The 19,931-nt window shown below is 35.3% G+C and overlaps 7 protein-coding genes across 8 annotated transcripts in view; 2 read left to right on the plus strand and 5 right to left on the minus strand.

Moving 5' to 3' along the window:
• LOC106339910 (ankyrin repeat protein SKIP35-like) overlaps positions 1-802 on the minus strand; it is a 2,841-nt gene extending 2,039 nt beyond the window's left edge. The window contains exons 1-2 of the mRNA XM_013778779.1: positions 724-802; positions 145-592 (exon numbers count right to left, since the gene is read on the minus strand). Coding sequence (XP_013634233.1) covers positions 145-506 — 362 coding nt within the window. The 5' untranslated portion in view covers positions 507-592; positions 724-802. The remainder of the gene's footprint in view (positions 1-144; positions 593-723) is intronic.
• Positions 803-1,920: 1,118 nt separating this feature from the next.
• On the minus strand, positions 1,921-4,975 carry LOC106340341 (MLO-like protein 15). The gene is made up of 14 exons (XM_013779224.1): positions 4,804-4,975; positions 4,663-4,720; positions 4,294-4,511; positions 4,007-4,123; positions 3,838-3,898; positions 3,542-3,636; positions 3,361-3,435; positions 3,177-3,265; positions 3,058-3,107; positions 2,921-2,961; positions 2,623-2,832; positions 2,466-2,533; positions 2,328-2,388; positions 1,921-2,230 (listed from the first exon to the last, which is right to left on the minus strand). The coding sequence occupies exons 1-14, from the start codon at positions 4,918-4,920 to the stop codon at positions 1,982-1,984; spliced, it is 1,509 nt and encodes a 502-aa protein (XP_013634678.1). The 5' UTR covers positions 4,921-4,975; the 3' UTR covers positions 1,921-1,981.
• Positions 4,976-7,153: 2,178 nt separating this feature from the next.
• On the minus strand, positions 7,154-8,819 carry LOC106339352 (60S ribosomal protein L7-3). The gene is made up of 5 exons (XM_013778143.1): positions 8,762-8,819; positions 8,376-8,555; positions 8,192-8,289; positions 8,050-8,107; positions 7,154-7,727 (listed from the first exon to the last, which is right to left on the minus strand). Exons 2-5 carry the CDS (start codon positions 8,547-8,549, stop codon positions 7,329-7,331), a joined length of 729 nt encoding a protein of 242 aa, XP_013633597.1. The 5' UTR covers positions 8,550-8,555; positions 8,762-8,819; the 3' UTR covers positions 7,154-7,328.
• An 819-nt stretch (positions 8,820-9,638) lies between these two features.
• On the minus strand, positions 9,639-10,599 carry LOC106339224. The gene is made up of 2 exons (XM_013778014.1): positions 10,502-10,599; positions 9,639-10,401 (listed from the first exon to the last, which is right to left on the minus strand). The coding sequence occupies exons 1-2, from the start codon at positions 10,597-10,599 to the stop codon at positions 9,639-9,641; spliced, it is 861 nt and encodes a 286-aa protein (XP_013633468.1).
• A 680-nt stretch (positions 10,600-11,279) lies between these two features.
• Positions 11,280-14,276, plus strand: LOC106341675 (methylenetetrahydrofolate reductase 2-like). The gene is made up of 9 exons (XM_013780381.1): positions 11,280-11,759; positions 12,262-12,344; positions 12,423-12,596; positions 12,679-12,852; positions 12,922-13,022; positions 13,117-13,228; positions 13,301-13,381; positions 13,449-13,626; positions 13,700-14,276. The coding sequence occupies exons 1-9, from the start codon at positions 11,297-11,299 to the stop codon at positions 14,119-14,121; spliced, it is 1,788 nt and encodes a 595-aa protein (XP_013635835.1). The 5' UTR covers positions 11,280-11,296; the 3' UTR covers positions 14,122-14,276.
• On the minus strand, positions 14,239-16,073 carry LOC106341676 (B3 domain-containing protein At5g18090-like). 2 transcript variants are annotated; one of them, XM_013780382.1, is made up of 4 exons: positions 15,365-15,768; positions 14,885-15,167; positions 14,664-14,809; positions 14,239-14,571 (listed from the first exon to the last, which is right to left on the minus strand). In XM_013780382.1, the coding sequence occupies exons 1-4, from the start codon at positions 15,461-15,463 to the stop codon at positions 14,332-14,334; spliced, it is 768 nt and encodes a 255-aa protein (XP_013635836.1). In that variant the 5' UTR covers positions 15,464-15,768; the 3' UTR covers positions 14,239-14,331. The 2 variants fall into 2 exon arrangements, with proteins under 2 accessions (XP_013635836.1, XP_013635837.1); XM_013780383.1 differs by having other exon boundaries at positions 14,242-14,571; positions 14,664-14,770; positions 15,365-16,073.
• An 868-nt stretch (positions 16,074-16,941) lies between these two features.
• LOC106341086 (protein ENDOSPERM DEFECTIVE 1-like) lies at positions 16,942-18,503 on the plus strand. The gene is made up of 6 exons (XM_013779899.1): positions 16,942-17,385; positions 17,483-17,602; positions 17,706-17,822; positions 17,898-17,987; positions 18,086-18,193; positions 18,284-18,503. The coding sequence occupies exons 1-6, from the start codon at positions 17,029-17,031 to the stop codon at positions 18,341-18,343; spliced, it is 852 nt and encodes a 283-aa protein (XP_013635353.1). The 5' UTR covers positions 16,942-17,028; the 3' UTR covers positions 18,344-18,503.
• Positions 18,504-19,931: the final 1,428 nt, after the last annotated feature.

Genomic DNA, 19,931 nt, shown 5'->3' on the forward strand with positions numbered 1-19,931 from the left:
CCCATTTTCCCCCCCCCCCCCCACCCCCGAAAGATCCGGACTTGACAGGAACCGACCCGAACTCAACCAAAGACCCGAATGCCCATGCGGTTACAATAATGAGACAAGGGGAAACAATGTTATGAGAGAATCAAGTATGCGTACCTTTGAGCCATTACAGTAACAGTATCAGTAAGACTGTGACAAGAAGAGACGCACGAAGCGAGAAAAGAAGTCCTGAGAGTAGCTCTGGTATAGTCACAAGCACCATGACTTATGATCTTCCCAATCAACCCCGTGATCCCCTGTAACTCTCCCTCTGTGGTCAAGAACCAAATGGAATCTAAGCTAATACACAGCAGATCATTCAGAGTCTGCAGATCAGCTAAATGAATCATCCTCTCTGAAAGCTCCCAGTCCTGTGAGCTAACAGAACCTTGGAAGAGTCGTCCTAGTTCAATCCTGTCCTGTCTATTAAGCTTCTTGTCTCTCACTATATCACTCACGCTCTCCATCTTCTCCATCATCACTCACTGAACAACTAAAGCTTCTTCCTTTCAATAGTTAAGCAGACAATAACACTAGTCTCGTACCAACTGATCAAGAACAAGCCCTGAGATTGGAAAGATGAAAAGTATAGAGCTTTTTTAACCAATTGGATTCGTGAACTTTAGATCACAGAATCATATGAATTTGCGTATACATTGATATGAGGAGTGAGAGAGAAGGGGGAGAGGCGCGAACCTGGAGAAAGATCTTCGTTGCGAGGCTAAGAGACGGAGGAAAATGAGGTTTGAGAGAAACCCTGCGCCTTTGAGCTCTGTCCTTTTTTTTTTAAATGATATATAAATTATTCGAGAGTGATATACCCCATCTAAGAAAAAAAAATCTTTAAAATTCCCACTTTTATTTTAAGTTACAGGAGAGAAAATAACTAAATTATGGAGAAAAAAATTGAAATTTATAAAAACTTCATTTTTAACGAAAAATAAATAAATTTGTTTTCTATTTCCAAAGATAAACCAAATTTGATATTTAAAACTTAAAAGTGTTATTAACACTATTTAAGATTATCTAAAATTTAGTTACTTTTATTTCTAAGACTTAAAATAAAATTAGAATTTTTAAGACTATTTTGTGAATTTTAAAGATTTTTATAATTTTATTTGAAACTTATTAATATTTTTGATTAAAATAAACACAATTTGGGTATTAAATTTAAAATGAGCATTGTTTTAAAAGTTTGTGTGCTAAAATAGAAAAACTAATTAGTTGAGGTATTAAAGTGGGTAGCAAAAAAAAGTTTGAGTATTAAAAAGCTTAGCAAAACTTAGTTTGAGTATTTTTATGAAATTTTCTCTTATATATATTTCATAAGACTTTTGTATATAGTACATTTATAGCATTTGTGTCAGACAGACGCAGAGACTGATAACCCTCAAACCGAGCTGAAGCCTTGAATCGACCTTTTGAGTCTATGATAGATACGAGCAAGCCTGTCAATGAACCTACTTTGGACAACTGCTTCATATCAACGGTTAGTTTTACTTGAACCTTTTATATGCGAGCATCTTAAATTTGTTGGTGGTTTCTAATAATCTTTTATTCCTGTCCTAAACAGAGTTATGATGCTACAACACACTTTGATACAACTGTTGTTGTTGATGTGTTGAACATGTATAAATTAATTAGTTGTTGTTGATGTGTTGAACATGTATAAATTGATTACTGGAAAAGTAATGTTTCAGATTCACAAATGTATCTGTTTTTTTTTTTTTATTAATCACACTCTTCTTTCCAACCTACATTTGTGGAAAGAAGAGTTTGATCTTCTTGAAAAAAGCAATATTCTTACAACACCGTTAAAATCAATATTCTTACAACACCGTTAAAATCAGTTTTGTATATTACACAAAGCCAATGAAGTGTTTTTTTTTTTTTTTGTCTGAAAACAGAATCTAATGGAAAAGCTTTTGTTTAGGATGTATAACTGTGTAAAGAGTTATTTTTCCTCAACAATCTCAGGTTTCTTGTCAGAGAGGTGACTTTGTTGAGAGGAGCCTTTTACTAGAAGCGACTGCAACTGGATAGACTTCGGTGAAGGAGCGGCTATAGGATTTGGACTGCCACCATGACTAGAACCTGCGTGAGTCGAGCCTTTCTTTTTAGCCATCTTTGCTGACTTTGCCCATCCAGCAATCTGTTGCTGCGCCTGATCAGTGAATATTGCACCTTTGAACGAACTCCCCATCTTATCACCAAAAGAAGACCAGACAAGAATAAGAATTGTGTGATGGTTTTGAGTTTATGTCTCTATCCAGTTTGTATCAGAACACAAGAATATGTACCTGAGCAACGAGGGCGTATAGTGGTAAGGTACTGTAACTACAGAGAAGCTGAACCAATACCCTAAGCAGAGAAAACACAGAGTCAAAACATGATTAAGAAACTTTCAAAGGAGATGTAAGAAGCTTTGGCTATATTACCCAATGACAAGTCTTGGAATTATGAACTTGACTTGTCCCATGATGCAAGAATCAAAACCATATTGGGCCTGTTGTTTTGTTATGTGTGAAGCAATCTTTGTGAGAGGCATGTGTTTTCATTGTTTTGGTTTAGTTTCATTATGGTAAGAGCACTTACAAAGATAAAGAAGATGAATGCTAACTCAAATGAGTTTTGGAAAAGAATGAAGTGGATCAAGAAGAGAACTAGCCGGGGACTTTTAAACCAGAACAGATCATCTGATGGTCGTACTACCAAATCTCCCTCTACAGCAATGTGTTTCTCTGCAACTTCATGAGCTAAATCTGTGATGATATGCTCCAGCTTCATCCCCACAGCAAGCAAAAGCTGAGGAGACCAAAAAAAATTAGCCTAAACCGACCAATCTCAAGATGGATTTGAATGATGATATACATGGAGGGGTTTAGGGACTTACAATCAAAGGAAGAAAAGCTAGCCAGAAGTAAACATGCCATGCTACAAGAAAGATGGAGTTTATGATCATTAACCAAGGGGAGAAAAGAGTGTAGGAAAGTGACTTGGATCGCAAGTTAAAAGATATTAGCAGCTTACCAGCAATGTTTAGAAGCAAGAAGAGAACCACAAACACCCAAAGGTACCAACTGCAATTTGATATATACATTAGCATAGAATGAGTAACACGATATGAATACTTTTGGTTTTTAGATTACCTGATACCAACAACTTTTTTGAAATCTGAATTTAAGGCACGTATGAGATACTTGTGGAAATTAAACTTTGGATTGGTCTTGCAATGAGTCTATATATAAACCAAGAAGAATGTAAAGTTGTGACTAGAGATTCTAGTAGAGTGAAACTCAAATTTGTAGAATAAAGAAAACTCGAGATATCTACCGTGACGAATCCTAGCCTCATTGTGATGTAATCCGATTCATTGACTGATGCAAGAAACTGCTTCATAAACGAATGCTACAAAAACACACTCAAAGACTCAATTAACTTGCATGTAGTACATACAAACATGTCTTGCGAGTCAAGATAACTTTATTAGAAGGCCAAAAGAAAAAACACTCACCACCCATCCAAAGCAAGCATCAGCTTTTCCAACTCCAAGAAACCGTCCCCTGATGAAGTCATGTTCTCGGACCGCTGTATATTTCTTCTGGATCACTGTGTATATAGATGCATGGGGTTAATGTCGTAACGTTAAGAGATTACAGGTTAGAGATTGACCCTATATATATATATACCTTTTTATATTAGTTAATTATTTTTCCAACTACTGATATAAGACACTCATTATTCATCGATATTACCATGATTCACAAATGAGAATGCTTCTACTAAGTATTACTTAGCATATTACTATACCTTCGTCTGCGTTGTAGTCTTTTTCTAAAACTTTATCCTCCCATTTTCGCCATTGCATTATCTATGCATTAATGTCATGTTATGATCATTTGAAATGTATAAGAAGAAACTTGTTACCCCTACATATAATTTTTTTTGCTTTAGGGTTTAAGAATGATTAAGTTAATACCTTCATGGTACCAAAAAGAATGGTCAAGAGGCAGAAAATAATGTGAGCAATAGCTAACACGAAGATGAATATATGAAGCTCATGCAGAGCTGATATTGACATTAATGGAGCCTTTCCCTGAATTTGAAACATTATCACCAACGTTAATTTTTTAAAAATGACTATGTCACTAGTTTACAATACATGTTAATTTACTTAATTGTATACACGTCTTAAAACGTGCAAGACAATAAGAGAATATGGTTGGGGTTGACCTGAAAATAAAATAAAATCAAAAGGTTATATACCTTCTGGGAGCAGTAGTCTCCGGCTGCGGAGTCTCCGGCAAGGAGATGACGGCCGGTGAAGCTGAGCTGGAAATGAGAGTTGTCATTGAGGGACTTGTCTTCTTTTGGTTTCTTACAAGGGAGAAGCTTCTCGCTCAACTCCTTTGATATGCAAATCTTTGCTATTCTAGACTGGCTTACTGACAGCAGTAACGATATGAACCCTAGCAGCATAAGTTCTGTTTCCACCCAAACGATCGCAATGTTTTTATTACGAGAATCATGTTAGAAACAATGATCAAATGATGTAACAATCATTCGCAAATTTTCAAAATAAAGGGATTAATATGTGAAATTATTTAACAACTCGGCTAAAACACATGAGATAACCTTCTTTGACTTTCTGTAGTGCCCCGGAAAGCTGCTTCTGATCGTTTTTATCAAAGTGCTGTTTTCCAAATATATATAGTCAACAACGTATAAAGGTACTACCTATATAAACTATATGTAGTATATGTATAAATATATAACCTTTCCGGCACGGTGGAGGCCACGCTCGACGGCGAAAGAGATAGAGACGATCACGGAGCAGACGAGAGCCACCACCCATGTTGGTGTGTACTCTAAGGTCGTTCCTCCTCCTGCCATTCTTGTTCCGGTGATTCTTGATATTCATTCTTGATCCCATTGTTTTGTGGTTTATATATTTTGTAGTGTGTTGACCAACTATTTGTTTTTATTAAATTACGGTTTTCAAATCGACGATCTTATTCCATTGGAACGTGTCTTTTATAATAAAAAGGGAATTCACATTCTGTACAGGTTGTATTCATACACTTGGTAATACATATTGGATATAATGTGAATGTATGTGGTGTCAGTGTGTATGTGTGTTCTGTATGTTTGATTTTTTCCCAATTTTGACACTTCATATGACACAGACAAATATTTCTTACATACAAATATGATAAATAGTTCTGACTTATATGGAATAAAATGTAACTTTATATTCATGTCCTTCTAATAAAAGAATTTATACATACATCTAGACTACATAGAATAAGAAAAATATTATTTAGAAAGTCGATAAGATCTACTATATCAAATTTATGAAAAATACCAAATTTTTTTTTTTTAAATCTAAATTAATTTTAAGAGATTGGAAAATAGAGAAAAATAAGAAATTAATATATGTCTTTAATATACAATTTAAATATTAGTTAAAAATTAAGTTAGATCATTCACTATATAAACTAATGCACATTATAATTTAACTTTCACGAGAGTTTGATGTAATTCTTCCACAAATGTTTTAATGTTTTTTACTCTTATTAAGTTATCAAATACTAAACATTACAAATCACTTTCTAAACTTGTTGAGATGGTCTAGTTTGTTGAAATGGTCTTGGTCGCAGTTTAAAATAGGGCAATCATCAGAGCACACCAATTATCTTGAACAAATCGCCCAATTTGTACAATCCATCTCGGGTCAAACAAAAGAATGTTATGTTCCCTAACAATGGGTTGAAGTGCTAACAAGGTTCGACATTCTCTTAAACCAAACATAAAATTACTCCATGTTGTTCGGTAGACACTAGCCAAGTCCACTTATTGATATAAAATCATACGTCAAATCGATTAGTTAGACGTCCCGTTGATTAAACAATCATATCACTTAACCGGTTAACAAGTTTAATAAATCAATCAAGTGACCAACCAACTTTGCAAATACAGATTAAAACTTATGAAGTCAACGATATCCTTGTCAGAATTTTAATGAAATTACGAAATTGGGATTGACTCATTTCACATGAAGCATCGTTTAACCATGAAGATTATTACACTACAGTGAAGCTGAAATAATGGAGTTAAGTTCGTCTTTTACATGCATTTTATTCCATTTATTGAACCGATATCGGTTACAATCAATCACATTCTGGTATATCTAGAATTTAGAACTATAAAAAAATTGTTCACACCGAAGATTTCGGTCCAAAAAAAAAAATATCATAATTCTACGAAACAAATAAAATATTATTATATAATATTCATTAAAAAAATTAAATATCAGTTTTGATCCATTATATATGCAATATATTAATGTATGTAAAGAAGAAGAAATTCCATTAAAATATTTCAACTATTTTTCGTTAAGCTTTTTAACACTAAAACTTTTTTTGCTATTTGGGTTAATACCCAAACAAATTAATATATGCTAATGTTAATTAATTTACTTTTAAAATTGTGCTCATTCTAATATCTAAGTATGTTCATTTTAATAATAAGTTTCAAACAAAACTTAGACTAAAAAAATATAAATTTTATTTTAACGGTTAAGAATAAAAGTAACTAAATTTGGATAATCTTAATTTTTATTAAATTATTTTGTGTACTAATTTCAAATTTAATTTATTTTCTGAAGTTTAAAAGTAATTTATTTATTTTTAAAAAATTATTTTTTTTCTAAAATTTTAAAATATATCCAACATTAGTTACTTTTATTCTTAAAATTTAAAATAAAATTTTATTAAGAAAAATTGTTTGAAATTTCTTTTAATTCTGCATGAAACCTATTATTATTTTTGATTAAAATTAACATAGTGTGAATATTAAAATGAAAACAATTTTAAAAGTACATGTATTAAAATGAATAAATTAATTAGTTTGAGTATTAAACGGAGTAGCAGTAAAGTTTGGGTGTTAAAAAACCTTAACCAATTTTAGTTGAAGTATTTTATGAATTTTTCCTTTAAAGAATTATAAATAGATCATATAATTGTTATATTTTATATTTATTCGTCAAATTTATTATCTAGATATTCAAATTTCAGAAATTTAAATAAAATAATAGTTTTCCTTATAAAAGGTATGATTGAAATTATAAAAGAACCGTTCAGACCGGTGATTCTCATATTGATATTTAGGCTTTTTGGCGAGAAAATAAACAAAAGTCAAATAAGATTCTTTTAGAAACAATTTGTTGGGAAGAAGAAGTAACATAATCATAACACTGTCTCTGATAGAAGAACAAAGTTCAAAGAAGGAAGCTTTGATCATCAGTTCATTCTCCTCACAAGCTCGTTGATGAAGTTCTCCCTGTTTCCAGCATCACCACCTTCAACGTAGTGGTTTCTCTTCTTCTTCAGACCACCGAGTGGCGCCTTCAGCTGAAACGGCCAAAGGAAGTTGTTGGCTTCTTTGAAGTGAGGTCCAACGGTCATGATCTCATGGATCAGATCCTCCACGCAGATGATGTTGTGCTTTCCTAGACCTTGATTCACTATTGAGTTGTCTGTGAGTGCTATCCTCTGGTGGTTCAGCTTTCCGAAACCTCTCTTGTAGATCAGTTCCTTAACAGTCTTCAAGTTTGGGTACCCGTAAGTCACGTAAGGCTCAACACGACGCAACATGTTGATTGTTGCCTTGTTCACCTTAAGGAACGCACCATTGAAGATCTGCACAAGTGTGTGTACACACACAAGTTAACAGATATATCTAGCGATAATCATATGATGTATGAGAACTTATAAATATATTATTGCTATTTTGTTGTATTAGTTTAAAGTTAATATATTAGTTATTTAAAAAAAAAAAAACTAAAAAGTATAGTAAAACCAAAAACCAAAAATCTAAAAAATCAATAGAAAGTTGACAAAAAAAAAAAGAAGCTAAAAACCAAAAATAAAACCTGAAAATCAAAAACCAAAATCTAAAAATCTAAAAACCAAATTTTAAATACCAAAAACTACTAAAACAATTGGAGACTACAAGACTTACTTGTCTCAAACGTAAGAGCTGCAGAATTTTCTTGGTTTTTGGGTCAATAGCGTTGATTCTGGAAAAGACAAACATTCATGTAAGGAAACAACATAAACTGTCGGAAACTGGAACCTACTTCTGTAAGAAAACAGCAACATACCCACGGATACGAATGATAAAGAGCAGTTTAGCCTCTGGGTCAACATAGAACCCTCCTTTCAACTTAGCCTCACGCTTCAACCTGATCAACTCATTGTCCTAAGCAAACCAAACACATCATTAAAACAAGAAAACACAAATTACTTAAGAGAAAGCAGACAACACAAAGTGTGTTTCTTTAAAACCTTCTCAGCGTATTCTTTGGCATATTGCTCAGCTCTCTTGAAGATAAGCTTCCTTGTCTCAACGCTCTTCTTCTTAGCAGCTTCAGCTTCTTGCTTCTTCGCCAATGCCCACTCCTCTTCCCTCTTGATCTTTTTCAAGACGGACTCTGGAACCACCACCTTAGATTCCGCCATTTCTTCCTACACAGAGCAATGCAATGAGCAGAAACATCTATGTAATGACATGACACAAACTAGGGTTTCGTTAACCAAATAAGTGAAGTTTCTACAATAGAGGCTTATCAATCTCAAATGTATATAAACCTAGGAAAGGGAGCTATCACTGGACACAAGACACCACTTATGTTACGAGACGAAAGTATACGAGGTAGATCGGAGAAGCTTACTTTGAGAGGAAGGTATTGTCTGAGAGAGAGGGGCACGGCGCAGAGAGGAAGAAGAAGAAAAATGGGTTTAGGGTTTTTAATTCGTAACTAATGGGCCATTTATCAGGAGGCCTGTTTATCTTATTTTATTGGGCTTCGTGGGATTAAACGCCGGCCTGGGTGATCATCGACAGCATTTGAAAAGTTTGAATAGGATTCACACATTGTAAGAATTGAGTGATTTAACTAGCAATTTTGTTTTACTTTCTTTTTTTTTGGTGATTGTTGTGGTGTCTTCGTATCGTTTCATTTGTAAAAATACATAACTTAGCATTTGTACCATTGTTACTTTCTGGCTTGTAGATAAACTTATATAATTAGGACCTCTTTTAACATTTTTCTGATATTCTAGTCGTATCTATCTACCAACATAGTTCACACAACTATTGTATAATGACTTTGTTAATTCTCTTCTTTTTCTTTTAAAGAATGTTAAATTTTTCAAAAACCCTTTTTACGATCAAATGCAACTATGGTTCGAAAAGAACCTTATACAAAATAACATTTGTGATACCTTAGATGAATGATCTAAAATCTGTCATTTATATATATATATATATGTTTTCTGAATTCTGATATAAATCTACGTTTTTATATTATATTTCTAGTTTGTATAAAATAATTTAATGTTTTGTGATATAACTCTATAAATGAAAGGGAAAACAGTGTATTTTTTTATAATCTCAGGCGAAATTTGCATGAGTATGAAATGATTCATTTTTTTTTTTTTTTTTTTTTTTAAGAATATAAAATTTTTATTCAGTCAAAAATTTGTACATCTAGTGCATCTGATTTTGTACAGAGATAATCTATACTCTAAAAATATTCCTCATGGTGATTACTCCCTAGAAGCAAACCAAGAGATCAAACTCTCTTCCAAGTATTTGTGCCCCAGCCCCTTCACCGATAGCAACTTAAACCTGATGGTTTTATCTACAAACTTGATGAGGGTAGTTGCAGGCTGTGGCTGCTCTCCATGTCTGCGAGCGTTCCTTTCTTTCCACAACGCATGAACTGTCGCTTGCAAAGCGTAGCGAATAAGAAACTGCTCTGTGGGTGGCATCCTTGCACTTGAGATGATCTCTATTAGCTCATTCCATGATGTAGTAAATGCTCTCTGAAGAATCCCCCCGACTAAGGCCTTCCAAATCTGCTTTGAGTAGTCGTAACTAAAGAAGAGATGGTGGCAAGTTTCATTTGTTACCTTGCAGAGTACGCAAGTTGCATCAACTACCCCATTCCATTGTTGTATCCTGTCATAGGTCTGTAGACGTTGGCGGAGAGCAACCCAAACAAGAAAGGAGTATTTTGGTGTGGATTGCGTGAACCAAATACCCTTACTCCACTCGCAGATCTGTTGTGTAGATCGTATCTGTAGCCAGGTTTTCTTTGATGAGAAAATACTAGCATACTTCCCTTCTTTTTGTTTCCAAAGAGGTGTGTCTTCTTCTTGGCTGGAGTCAGCTTGAAGAAGTGCAATCTCATTTTCTATCTCATTTAGGAGACTCAGCCTGTGTCTTCTTCTCCGATGATTACCAAGAACATCAGCCATTACCGCGTTTTCAGAGATGCCCATAGCAATGTATCCTCGTTCTCCCAACCTGTCCTTGAGACATCCAAGTGGTGACCACACATCAAACCAGAATGATGTTTCTTTCCCATTTCTGACTTCCCTTTTGAAGAACTGCTTTGCAAGCTCACGGAGTTTCAGTAGCTTTCGCCAAACCCATGATCCAGATGTTGTATTTTCTTTTATCGACCAGAATGATCCCTTCCTGATCAGATAGCAATGCACCCATCGAACCCAAAGCGAGTTACGCGCAGAGTGAATCCTCCAGAGTAGTTTCAAACCATGAACCACGTTTACTTCTTTTGGCGGCCTGAGCCCCAACCCCCCTTCCTGTTTCGGTAGGCAGACATCTTTCCAGCTTACTTTGGCTTTGCTTGTTTTCAATTCAGGTCCTGACCATAACTGAAATGATTCATTACATATGAAACAGTAGTAAACAAGAAAGCTTAGGATCCAAGTAATTTTGAAAATTTGGTTGTTAGGGTGCAGTTTTTCGTCTTTTCAATAATATTCCCTCTGTTTTTATATGTAAATAGTTTTAGCAAAATAAGTTTGTCTCACGATATAAGATGTTTACACAATTCAAAGCAGCTTTTACATTTATTACATATGTTGTGACCAATCTAATAATCCATGCCTTTTTATTATTGGTTAAATTTATGTATTAAATGTTATTTTTTCAAAAGTAACAATTTTCTTTATATTATCAATTTTAACTAAAACTACTTACATATAAAAAATAAAAACAGAGGGAGTAGTAAACTTATGTATGTTCCCATTTAAATATTATAATTATCATAAAAATGAAAAATGTTTTTGATGGAAGTGGACGTAGTCATTGTAATCACCGAACATCATGGGATCTCTGTTACTATAAAGCAGTTATTATAATAACCCGTAACAACTTCACTTTGTAACCGGAGAAGATGAAGGTGATCGATAAGATCAAGTCATGGACCGATGAAGGTAAAACAACGTTCTCCTTCGAGTTCTTCCCACCGAGGACGGAGGATGGAGTCGACAATCTCTTCGAGCGTATGGATCGTCTCGTCGCTTACGGTCCTGCCTTCTGCGACATCACGTGGGGAGCTGGTGGATCTACGGCAGATCTCACGCTCGACATTGTCTCGAGGATGCAGAACGTTGTCTGCGTCGAGAGTATGATGCATCTCACGTGCACAAACATGCCGGTGGAGAAGATCGATCATGCGCTTGAGACGATAAGATCTAATGGGATTCAGAACGTTCTTGCGCTTAGAGGTGATCCTCCTCATGGTGAGAACAAGTTTGTTCAGGTTGAAGGAGGGTTTGGTTGCGCTTTGGATCTTGTGAATCATATTAGGAGCAAGTATGGTGATTACTTTGGTGTCGCCGTTGCTGGTTACCCTGGTACTCTCTCTCTTATTCACTATCTGTTTTAGACACAACCTGATGAAACATTAGTTTTAGTCTCTAAATTTTTTTAAAAAACATTATTTTTATTTCAAAATGATGTATATTTTTGTGTTTCACAAATATCAAAAAACATATCATAAATTAATTATAATTTAGCTATTTTTTCATAAGTTTAAACCAATAATATTTGAATGTATAATTATTTTTTTGAAATTTACAATTTATCATTATTAACTACTGGAATTTACATAGAAAATGTAAACATATATATTTTTGAAACACATTTTTATTTTATATAAATTATTTGAAATTTAAAAATTATCATTATTAACTACTAGAAATTATCATTATTTTATATAAATATTATATATAAGTTGCATGAATCCAAATTATCGTATTTTTTTTTTGTAAACTTCATTACCGTATTTTTTACTTATTAAGATTAACCTTAAAATTGTTTATCTCAAAATGATCATTGAACTCTTTTGATATGCAGAGGCTCATCCTGATGTCATTGGTGAAAATGGCCTAGCTTCAAAGGAAGCTTACCAGAGTGATCTTGAGTACCTTAAGAAGAAGGTCTTGTTTTGTTTCATCATTTATTTTGTAAAGGCTCTTGCATTGTGTATTTGAATATGGATCGTTTTCTTGGAACAGGTTGATGCTGGAGCTGATCTAATCGTTACTCAGCTTTTCTTTGACACTGATATGTTACTCAAATTTGTGAATGACTGTCGGCAAATTGGTATCAAATGCCCCATTGTTCCTGGAATCATGCCTATTAATAACTACAAAGGGTTCTTGCGTATGATTGGTTTTTGCAAGACCAAGGTATATATATGTTTTCAGTTCTTAGTGTAACATCAAGTCATGCAAATTAATGACTTAACTTTGAAGCTCATGAATATTGTAGATACCAGCTGAGGTCATGGCTGCCTTGGAGCCCATCCAGGATAATGAAGAAGCTGTGAAAGCCTATGGTATTCACCTTGGAACAGAGATGTGTAAAAAGATCTTGGCTCATGGGATTAAGTCTCTTCATCTCTACACATTGAACATGGAGAAATCAGCTCTTTCAATATTGATGGTTGGTCCTCATTGTACTACTGAAATTTACGTTAAAAGTATCTTAACCATCATCATGCTGATGTTGCAGAATCTTGGTATGATTGAAGAGTCAAAAATCTCTCGTTCTTTACCATGGAGACGTCCTGCTAATGTTTTCCGTATTAAGGAAGATGTGCGTCCTATTTTCTGGTAAACCACACTTAGTTTCTCATGTTCTGATTATGCCTAGGTAGTAGTCACAGGACTTAATCCACATAGAATATTTATTCTTAATCATTTGAAGGGCAAACCGTCCAAAGAGTTACATTTCAAGAACCAAGGCCTGGGAAAACTTCCCCCAAGGCCGGTGGGGTGATTCACGCAGTGCCTCATATGGTGCACTCACTGATCACCAGGTACTAACATTGTTATATGTCACATGTTCTTGTATGCTTCTCTGCTGAACTAAATGCTTTTCTTGTTGTTAGTTCTCACGTCCACGAGCACGTGACAAGAAGCTTCAACAAGAATGGGTTGTCCCATTGAAAAGCGTTGAAGATATTCATGAGGTACAACATTTATTTCACCTTACAAAAACACAAACACTTGCAATAATCTTGTGAAACTCGTTAACAGAAATTCACGGAGCTCTGTCTTGGAAACTTAAAGAGCAGTCCATGGTCTGAACTGGATGGACTCCAGCCAGAGACAAAGATCATAAACGAGCAGCTGGTGAAAGTAAACTCCAAAGGCTTCTTGACCATCAATAGCCAACCATCAGTCAATGCTGAGAGATCAGATTCTTCAACCGTTGGTAAGTTTCTTCTCATAACTAGTGAGATATTGACTCAAGCCTCTCCTCATCAAATCCTTTGTATGATTTTCAGGATGGGGTGGTCCTGGTGGATATGTATACCAAAAAGCTTATCTAGAGTTCTTCTGTTCAAAGGACAAGTTAGATGCACTTGTTGAGATATGCAAAGCTTTGCCATCCATAACTTACATAGCTATGAACAAAGGTGAAACTTGGGTGTCAAACACTTCACAATCTGATGTGAATGCTGTTACTTGGGGTGTTTTCCCGGCTAAGGAGATTATTCAACCAACCATTGTTGATCCTTCTAGCTTCAATGTCTGGAAAGATGAAGCGTTTGAGACTTGGTCAAGAAACTGGGCTAACTTGTACCCTGAAGCAGCTGACCCTTCTAGAAACTTGCTTGAGGAGGTCAAGAACAGCTACTATTTGGTAAGTTTGGTAGAGAATGACTACATAAATGGTAACATATTCAAAGTCTTTTCTGATCTTTGAGTTTTGGTAGAGAAACATATTCTGTTTCTTACTACTTTCAAGTTTTGCTTTGTAATTTCTCTACAATATTTGGTTTCATTATCATATTGATTTGCTAATAAAGTTATTGATAAAAAAAAAGCATCAGTTTCATTTAATCATAAAGATCCAGAAGTCATCCTATGTGACACTAACTTGCATGAAATAAAAGCTTCCATTGTTCTAACTACTTCATGAAGAGGAATGTAAGACTTCAAGAACCATCTCTCTGGGTCTAACGAGTCTGAAAGTGCACAAATCTCCAACAGCTAAACCGTAGCCATTTGCTAGAAACCTCCATCCGCTGGAAAACAACTTTGATCCATTACTGGGAACGTAGACCACCTCCCATGGCTTACCCTTCGGATCATGTATGACAAACTTAGTCCTCACCTTTGGCATGTGCTCCTTTGCAAAAGTTACCGGTATGGACTGATCAAATAAAATAAAAACAACCATTCCAAGTAACATAACATCATTAGTACAAAACCACAAATGGGTACTTGTGTATTGGTTTATCTTACCAACACTGTGAGATGTGATTTCTTGATGGTGAGACTGAATGTTGCAGCAGAGGAAGAAGAAGATGAAGCTCCATAGACATTACTATCCACTTTCTTCTTGGATTCAGCTATTACAGGATCAACACACATCTCTTCATTCTTAACATCTTCATAGCCATCAAAATATCATTAATAAAAAAAAACAAATATCCACAAAATAAAAAAACTACTAAATAACTTACTGGAGGAAGAAGTGTTTAGTGGCTTGAGGATCTCTATGCAATTCTTCTGGAAGATGTCAACGGTTATGCAATTGTTTCCTTCGTCTGTGAAGGTGAGAAACTCGTTGTCTCCCAAGTGATTGTCGTTTAGAAACTTCTCCCATCCCTTTCTCTCCATAAGGTAACATCCCATGAATGGTGAGAGATTCACTGTCCAAGAACTTTCCCAAGCCACCTTCAAGGTCACCTTAGGTGGGAGATTCTTGCATTTACTTCTTCTCCAGAACTCGTTTGGAATCAACCTCTTTGGAACACACATACACACACAAAATGAAGATATATAAAAAAAAAAAGAAACATGGCAGTTAAAGCTTTGTAACAAAATATATGTTTTAATTAGACACATCAAACATGGAAGATCAAAGATCCAACTTTCAACATTTCAGACCAGGAAAAAATAAACTATTAGGAGGAGATGATAAGGTTAAAGAACATTAGTACCATAGATTCAGAGGAAAGATCTTCATCTGCAAGAATCTTGAAGAAGCTTGTCTTGTTCATGTCTTCTTGAATCCTACCAAATGCTATGTTTCTAGCCATCTCACGAAGACAGTTCTCTTCTCTTCTTCTCCTCCTTGACTGTTTCAGTCTCACAACCTCTCTCTAGTGCTCTGTTTCTATGGGGTGAAAACCTTCAAGAGAGCCCTAAATGACCTTTCTTTTTTTTCTGTAGGAAAGTGGAAAACAATTATTAAGACTCTGTATACACGCAAAAGGATAAAGTCATTTTTGCTTATTTTAGTAACTGAGTCTCGCTCTGTTACAAAAAGATGAAAGGCTCTATTGTTTCTTCTTTTGGTTTCACAAATTTAATTTCATTTAATTTCAATACCTTACTTACAGTAATTATAAGCAGACGACCACATTGCATTACTAACCTTTACAACCAACACCCACATTGATTAGGATCATGTTTAAAGAAAATATAGAGTATTTGAGAACAAGAAAATAAGAAGGACAACAACAAAAACATTCCTCTCTTCTCTTCAGATATTTTTCTACACAAATTGCTACACGTTACCAAACCAACTCAGCTGCATAGAATCTATAGTTTAGACAAACTTTTTTACCGTCGATTTTAAGATACTGCAGATTTCTCTTTATAGCGGTTTTTGTACATAAAACAAAGGTATGTGAACTCACTCATCAAAGCGTTCTTCCTATTAACAGTCAGCTTTTGGAGTTTAAGATCATCAACGCAGAGACACAGAAGGATAATAGACAAACAAAAACAAAACCTCTCAAGTTAAATAAGGTAATTGTAAAATGGCCCCACTACAAATTAATTAACCTCTCAGTAGGCCTGAGACTTTTTATCCGAAATCCGGATTCGATCTGAGATCTGATCCGGATCCGATCCGAAAATCCGGATATCCGGAGAGGCCGAATCCGGATCCGGATAGTAAAATGTTAGCTCCGTCAAAGCCGAATCCGGATCCGGATATCTTGATTTTTAGTCTGGATATCCGGATCCATAAATTTTATTAATAATTATTTCAAAAATAGTAATATCTATATATAAAAACTAATTTTATTTAATAAATTTTCATTTTTATAATACTTTATATAAATTTTATGTAAACTTTGTAATATTATACATAGAAATAATTAAAAACATTATTTTTTTTTAAATTTTTAAATTATTGTTAATATTTTATATATATTAATATTATTTTTTATTTATTTTAAGGATCCAAATCCGGATTCGGATATCCGCCGGATATTATAATTTTTAGAAAAATATCGGAGACCCGGATATCCGCGAACCACAGATCCGGATAAGGATAATAAAATTACGGATCCGCTGAGGATATCATAAAATTGCGATATCCGATCGGTCGAGGCCTACCTCTCACGTTATAAGAAACACATATAATTTAACTCGACGCTCCTAATTGGGCCCAAGGCCCGCAGAAGTTAATCAGGAGTCATCGAATTAATTTTAAATTCCCGTTAATTAGTTAACTAATTAAAACCTCTATCGTTCGGACAAGAAGAGAAGAACCGTTGTACTTTTGCAAGCATTACTCAACGGCTACTCCCTCCTCTAATCATCTCTTCTCCCACCTTTCTCCTTCTTCCTCTTTCTCATCAATTCGATTGCAATGGAGACGAGAACCGGCCAGTCAACACCGGGGATAACTGCGCCGGTGCCGGCTCCACTTCCTCCGCCTTCTACACGGCGTCCTAGGGTGAGAGAAGTGAGCTCCAGATTCATGTCTCCCGTTGCTTCTTCATCTTCCTCCGGATATCTCCATCTACCGACTTCAAACTCTCCCAGACATAACCAACGATCCATTTCAACTCAGACGTCTCAAGGAGATATAAAGAGACAGAAGAAGGTTTTAGGACAACAAGCGGACGCACATTCTTTGAAACTGCTTCGTAACCGCTACTTGCAATGGAGATTCGCAAACGCAAATGCTGACGTCAGAAAACAAGCTCATAAAGCAGAGGCTGAGGTATGTATGCATGACTCTAACATTAACATTCTGAACGAACTAGCAATCGTCTCTAACTTCAATGGTGAACTAACTTTTTTTTTTTTTTTTTTTGCAGAGAATGTTTTATTCACTTGGTTTGAAAATGTCAGAGCTCTCTCATTGTGTACGTAAGAAACGCATAGAGCTCCAAGGACTAATGAGAGTAAAAGCTATTAAGGAGATTGTGGAGCCTCAAGTAAGTCAGATTTGATTATCTCATTAGACAGTAAAATTCCTTTGGAAAACATGTAAATAGCCGTAGTAGTTGGTGAACTAACCTCTTTATAACTCTAATGCAGATGCCTTTATTGGAGCAATGGACAACTCTTGAAGAAGAATACTCAACTTCTCTATCGGAAACAACTGAAGCTTTATTGAATGCTTCATTGCGGCTGCCTCTAGATGCTGATATCAAGGTTTATATTGTTCGGATTAACATTGTTCCCTTTTGTGTATCTTTTGCATTAATCACTTTCGATTCTCAATATCAGGTTGAGACGAAAGAGTTAGGAGAAGTACTTGCGGCTGCTTCAAAGTCTATGGAAGGCATTGTGCAGAGCATTGGACAGTTTTTGCCTAAGGTATGCTATAAGTGTTGGCTTCACAAAGAACATGGATAAGTATGTACTTAAATAAACACATGTTGAAACTGAAACAACTTCTTTGATGCATTTTGCAGACACAAGAGATTGAGAGTTTGTTGCCGGAACTAGCGAGAGTAAGCAGCAGAGAAAAAGTAGCAGCAGAAGACTGTGGAGTTGCACTGCTTAAGACACATTCATCACATGTATGAACCGAACCTCTAAACATAGAATTTGATATAATCATTTGTTCCGTTTCAGCAGTTGAAATCTGAAATGTCTTAATTTTTCTGCAGGTTGAAGATTGCTATCTTAGAAGTCAGCTTATACAGCAGCACCACAAGCAGTGTGTATAATAAATGAATTTGAAGCTCCCTTGCATAATAAATGTATCACACAAAAGAGTATAATAAAAGGTTTTGGTAAAGTCACTGTATTGAAGGAAGCTGATGAAACTGACGCTGTGGAAGCTAATAAGAACAAAGGCAATGCTTTCCGCCGCTGATGATAGCAAATGTTGTTCCAACACAACAATGTTTTGTATTTTGAAATGTAAAATTATATGTCAAAGAAAACAGATTTGTTACATGTTTCTGATTCCAGGATACGTTTGAGAGCATCAGATTCATAAGCACGGAAAGGAATCTTTGGAAATGTAAGGCCTTATAATCTTTAGGCCCATAAAATAGCACATTTTAAGTGGTGACTCCAGTGGACCACTGGTGGTGTGTAATAATAATTAGTGGGGCGCTGAAATGTGATATTGAGTCAATCCCATACCCGTGACATGTAGTTGAGCATAACACTCCAAAATTCTACTTTGGCACTTTTAAAGAAACCACGAGATGAAGCCAACTCTTTCTTTGTCTTTTTGAATATTGAATATTGAATATTGAATATTTCGGTTCTTTTTTTCAATCCTTTCAAGTAAGAAAAAGGTTGTAGTCAAGATACTATATTAATTAAACTAACTAACTGAACTTGACCTATGTTTGTAGCTGTTTTCATTAAGGTCGTTGGTATGTTATAATTTGGAAATGACTTAGAGACATGATTATAGACCCAGTTGTTAGACTTTATGATTGACCTATTGTACTTATCTTATGGTTATGTCTAGCTATAGTAAGCAATAAAGCTAGCAGGTGTTATGTACAAAAAATAAAATAAAGCAGATGTTGTTACAAGCATACAATGTTTGATTTGTGTTACAAAAAAATGTTTAATTTGTGTCTGTATGTAACAATTTTGTATTTTCATATCACGAATGCGAACAAGAATAACGTGTCTGATGTCAGCGTTCCTGGATATCTTGATATTAAATGATGAAAGTTTGAATATAAACAGCGAACTAAAGACGAAGGAAAATCAAGGTTACTACATCACCGATTGCGATCGCTGCTCCTCTCTAAGCTTTCTCCCGAACAAGAAGATCCGCCTTCTCCGGTCCGGCACCCGCCGGTGCCGGAGGTTTAATCCTTTAACCCTTCCTCTCCTTTTCCTTTTGCCCTTCTCTCCATCGGTTTTTAACCCTGTCGAGATGCTCGTGACTCTGAGCCTGGCTGAGTCTCACCGGAAACTGTAGAGGTTGAAGGTGGCTTCATATGGTGGTGTTGGAGGAACGGCGAGACAGTGGAACGACAGATGCGGTTTGTGGTGTTTTTTTTCGGATCCCAATATGAGTCTGCTTGGGTTTATGAAGTATAGGTTTGGTTCTGTTCATCATTGTATCGACTTGTTTGGGTTGTCTCTCTAGCTCCGAATCTGTTTTCTGGTGCGCGGTGCAGGACTAAGCCGGCTCTGATGTGGGTTGTTACTTCTTCCATCGGATTTGGAGAGACGTGTCTTAGGCAGGTCAATGGTGGTCTGGTCTTGAATTGAGTTCAGAGTTCTTTGAATTTCTGGTGAAAGAGTGGTCTGTGGCTGTGTTTGAAGAGTCCTTGATGA

Source organism: Brassica oleracea, chromosome C4 (assembly GCF_000695525.1).
Source record: "Brassica oleracea var. oleracea cultivar TO1000 chromosome C4, BOL, whole genome shotgun sequence".
NCBI lineage: Eukaryota > Viridiplantae > Streptophyta > Magnoliopsida > Brassicales > Brassicaceae > Brassica > Brassica oleracea.

Bases quoted from the DNA above. Each gene is read 5' to 3' on its own strand.
- LOC106340341 (XM_013779224.1), bottom strand. From the start codon at position 4,920: ATGGCAGGAGGAGGAACGACCTTAGAGTACACACCAACATGGGTGGTG. The intron at 3,637-3,837 runs GTATAGTAATAT...CTATATACACAG, and splicing joins AGACTACAACGCAGACGAAG to TGATCCAGAAGAAATATACA. The intron at 2,389-2,465 runs GTAATATAGCCA...TTCTCTGCTTAG, and splicing joins ATTCCAAGACTTGTCATTGG to GGTATTGGTTCAGCTTCTCT.
- LOC106339352 (XM_013778143.1), bottom strand. From the start codon at position 8,549: ATGGCGGAATCTAAGGTGGTGGTTCCAGAGTCCGTCTTGAAAAAGATC. The intron at 8,290-8,375 runs GTTTTAAAGAAA...TGGTTTGCTTAG, and splicing joins CCAAAGAATACGCTGAGAAG to GACAATGAGTTGATCAGGTT. The intron at 8,108-8,191 runs GTATGTTGCTGT...TGTCTTTTCCAG, and splicing joins TTTATCATTCGTATCCGTGG to AATCAACGCTATTGACCCAA.
- LOC106339224 (XM_013778014.1), bottom strand. From the start codon at position 10,599: ATGGGTGCATTGCTATCTGATCAGGAAGGGATCATTCTGGTCGATAAA. The intron at 10,402-10,501 runs GTGAGCTTGCAA...TCTCAAGGACAG, and splicing joins GCGAAAGCTACTGAAACTCC to GTTGGGAGAACGAGGATACA.
- LOC106341675 (XM_013780381.1), top strand. From the start codon at position 11,297: ATGAAGGTGATCGATAAGATCAAGTCATGGACCGATGAAGGTAAAACA. The intron at 12,345-12,422 runs GTCTTGTTTTGT...TTCTTGGAACAG, and splicing joins TTGAGTACCTTAAGAAGAAG to GTTGATGCTGGAGCTGATCT. The intron at 13,627-13,699 runs GTAAGTTTCTTC...TATGATTTTCAG, and splicing joins ATCAGATTCTTCAACCGTTG to GATGGGGTGGTCCTGGTGGA.
- LOC106341676 (XM_013780382.1), bottom strand. From the start codon at position 15,463: ATGGCTAGAAACATAGCATTTGGTAGGATTCAAGAAGACATGAACAAG. The intron at 15,168-15,364 runs GTACTAATGTTC...TGTGTTCCAAAG, and splicing joins ATCTTTCCTCTGAATCTATG to AGGTTGATTCCAAACGAGTT. The intron at 14,810-14,884 runs GTAAGTTATTTA...ATGGCTATGAAG, and splicing joins ACTAAACACTTCTTCCTCCA to ATGTTAAGAATGAAGAGATG.
- LOC106341086 (XM_013779899.1), top strand. From the start codon at position 17,029: ATGGAGACGAGAACCGGCCAGTCAACACCGGGGATAACTGCGCCGGTG. The intron at 17,988-18,085 runs GTATGCTATAAG...TGCATTTTGCAG, and splicing joins TTGGACAGTTTTTGCCTAAG to ACACAAGAGATTGAGAGTTT. The intron at 18,194-18,283 runs GTATGAACCGAA...ATTTTTCTGCAG, and splicing joins TTAAGACACATTCATCACAT to GTTGAAGATTGCTATCTTAG.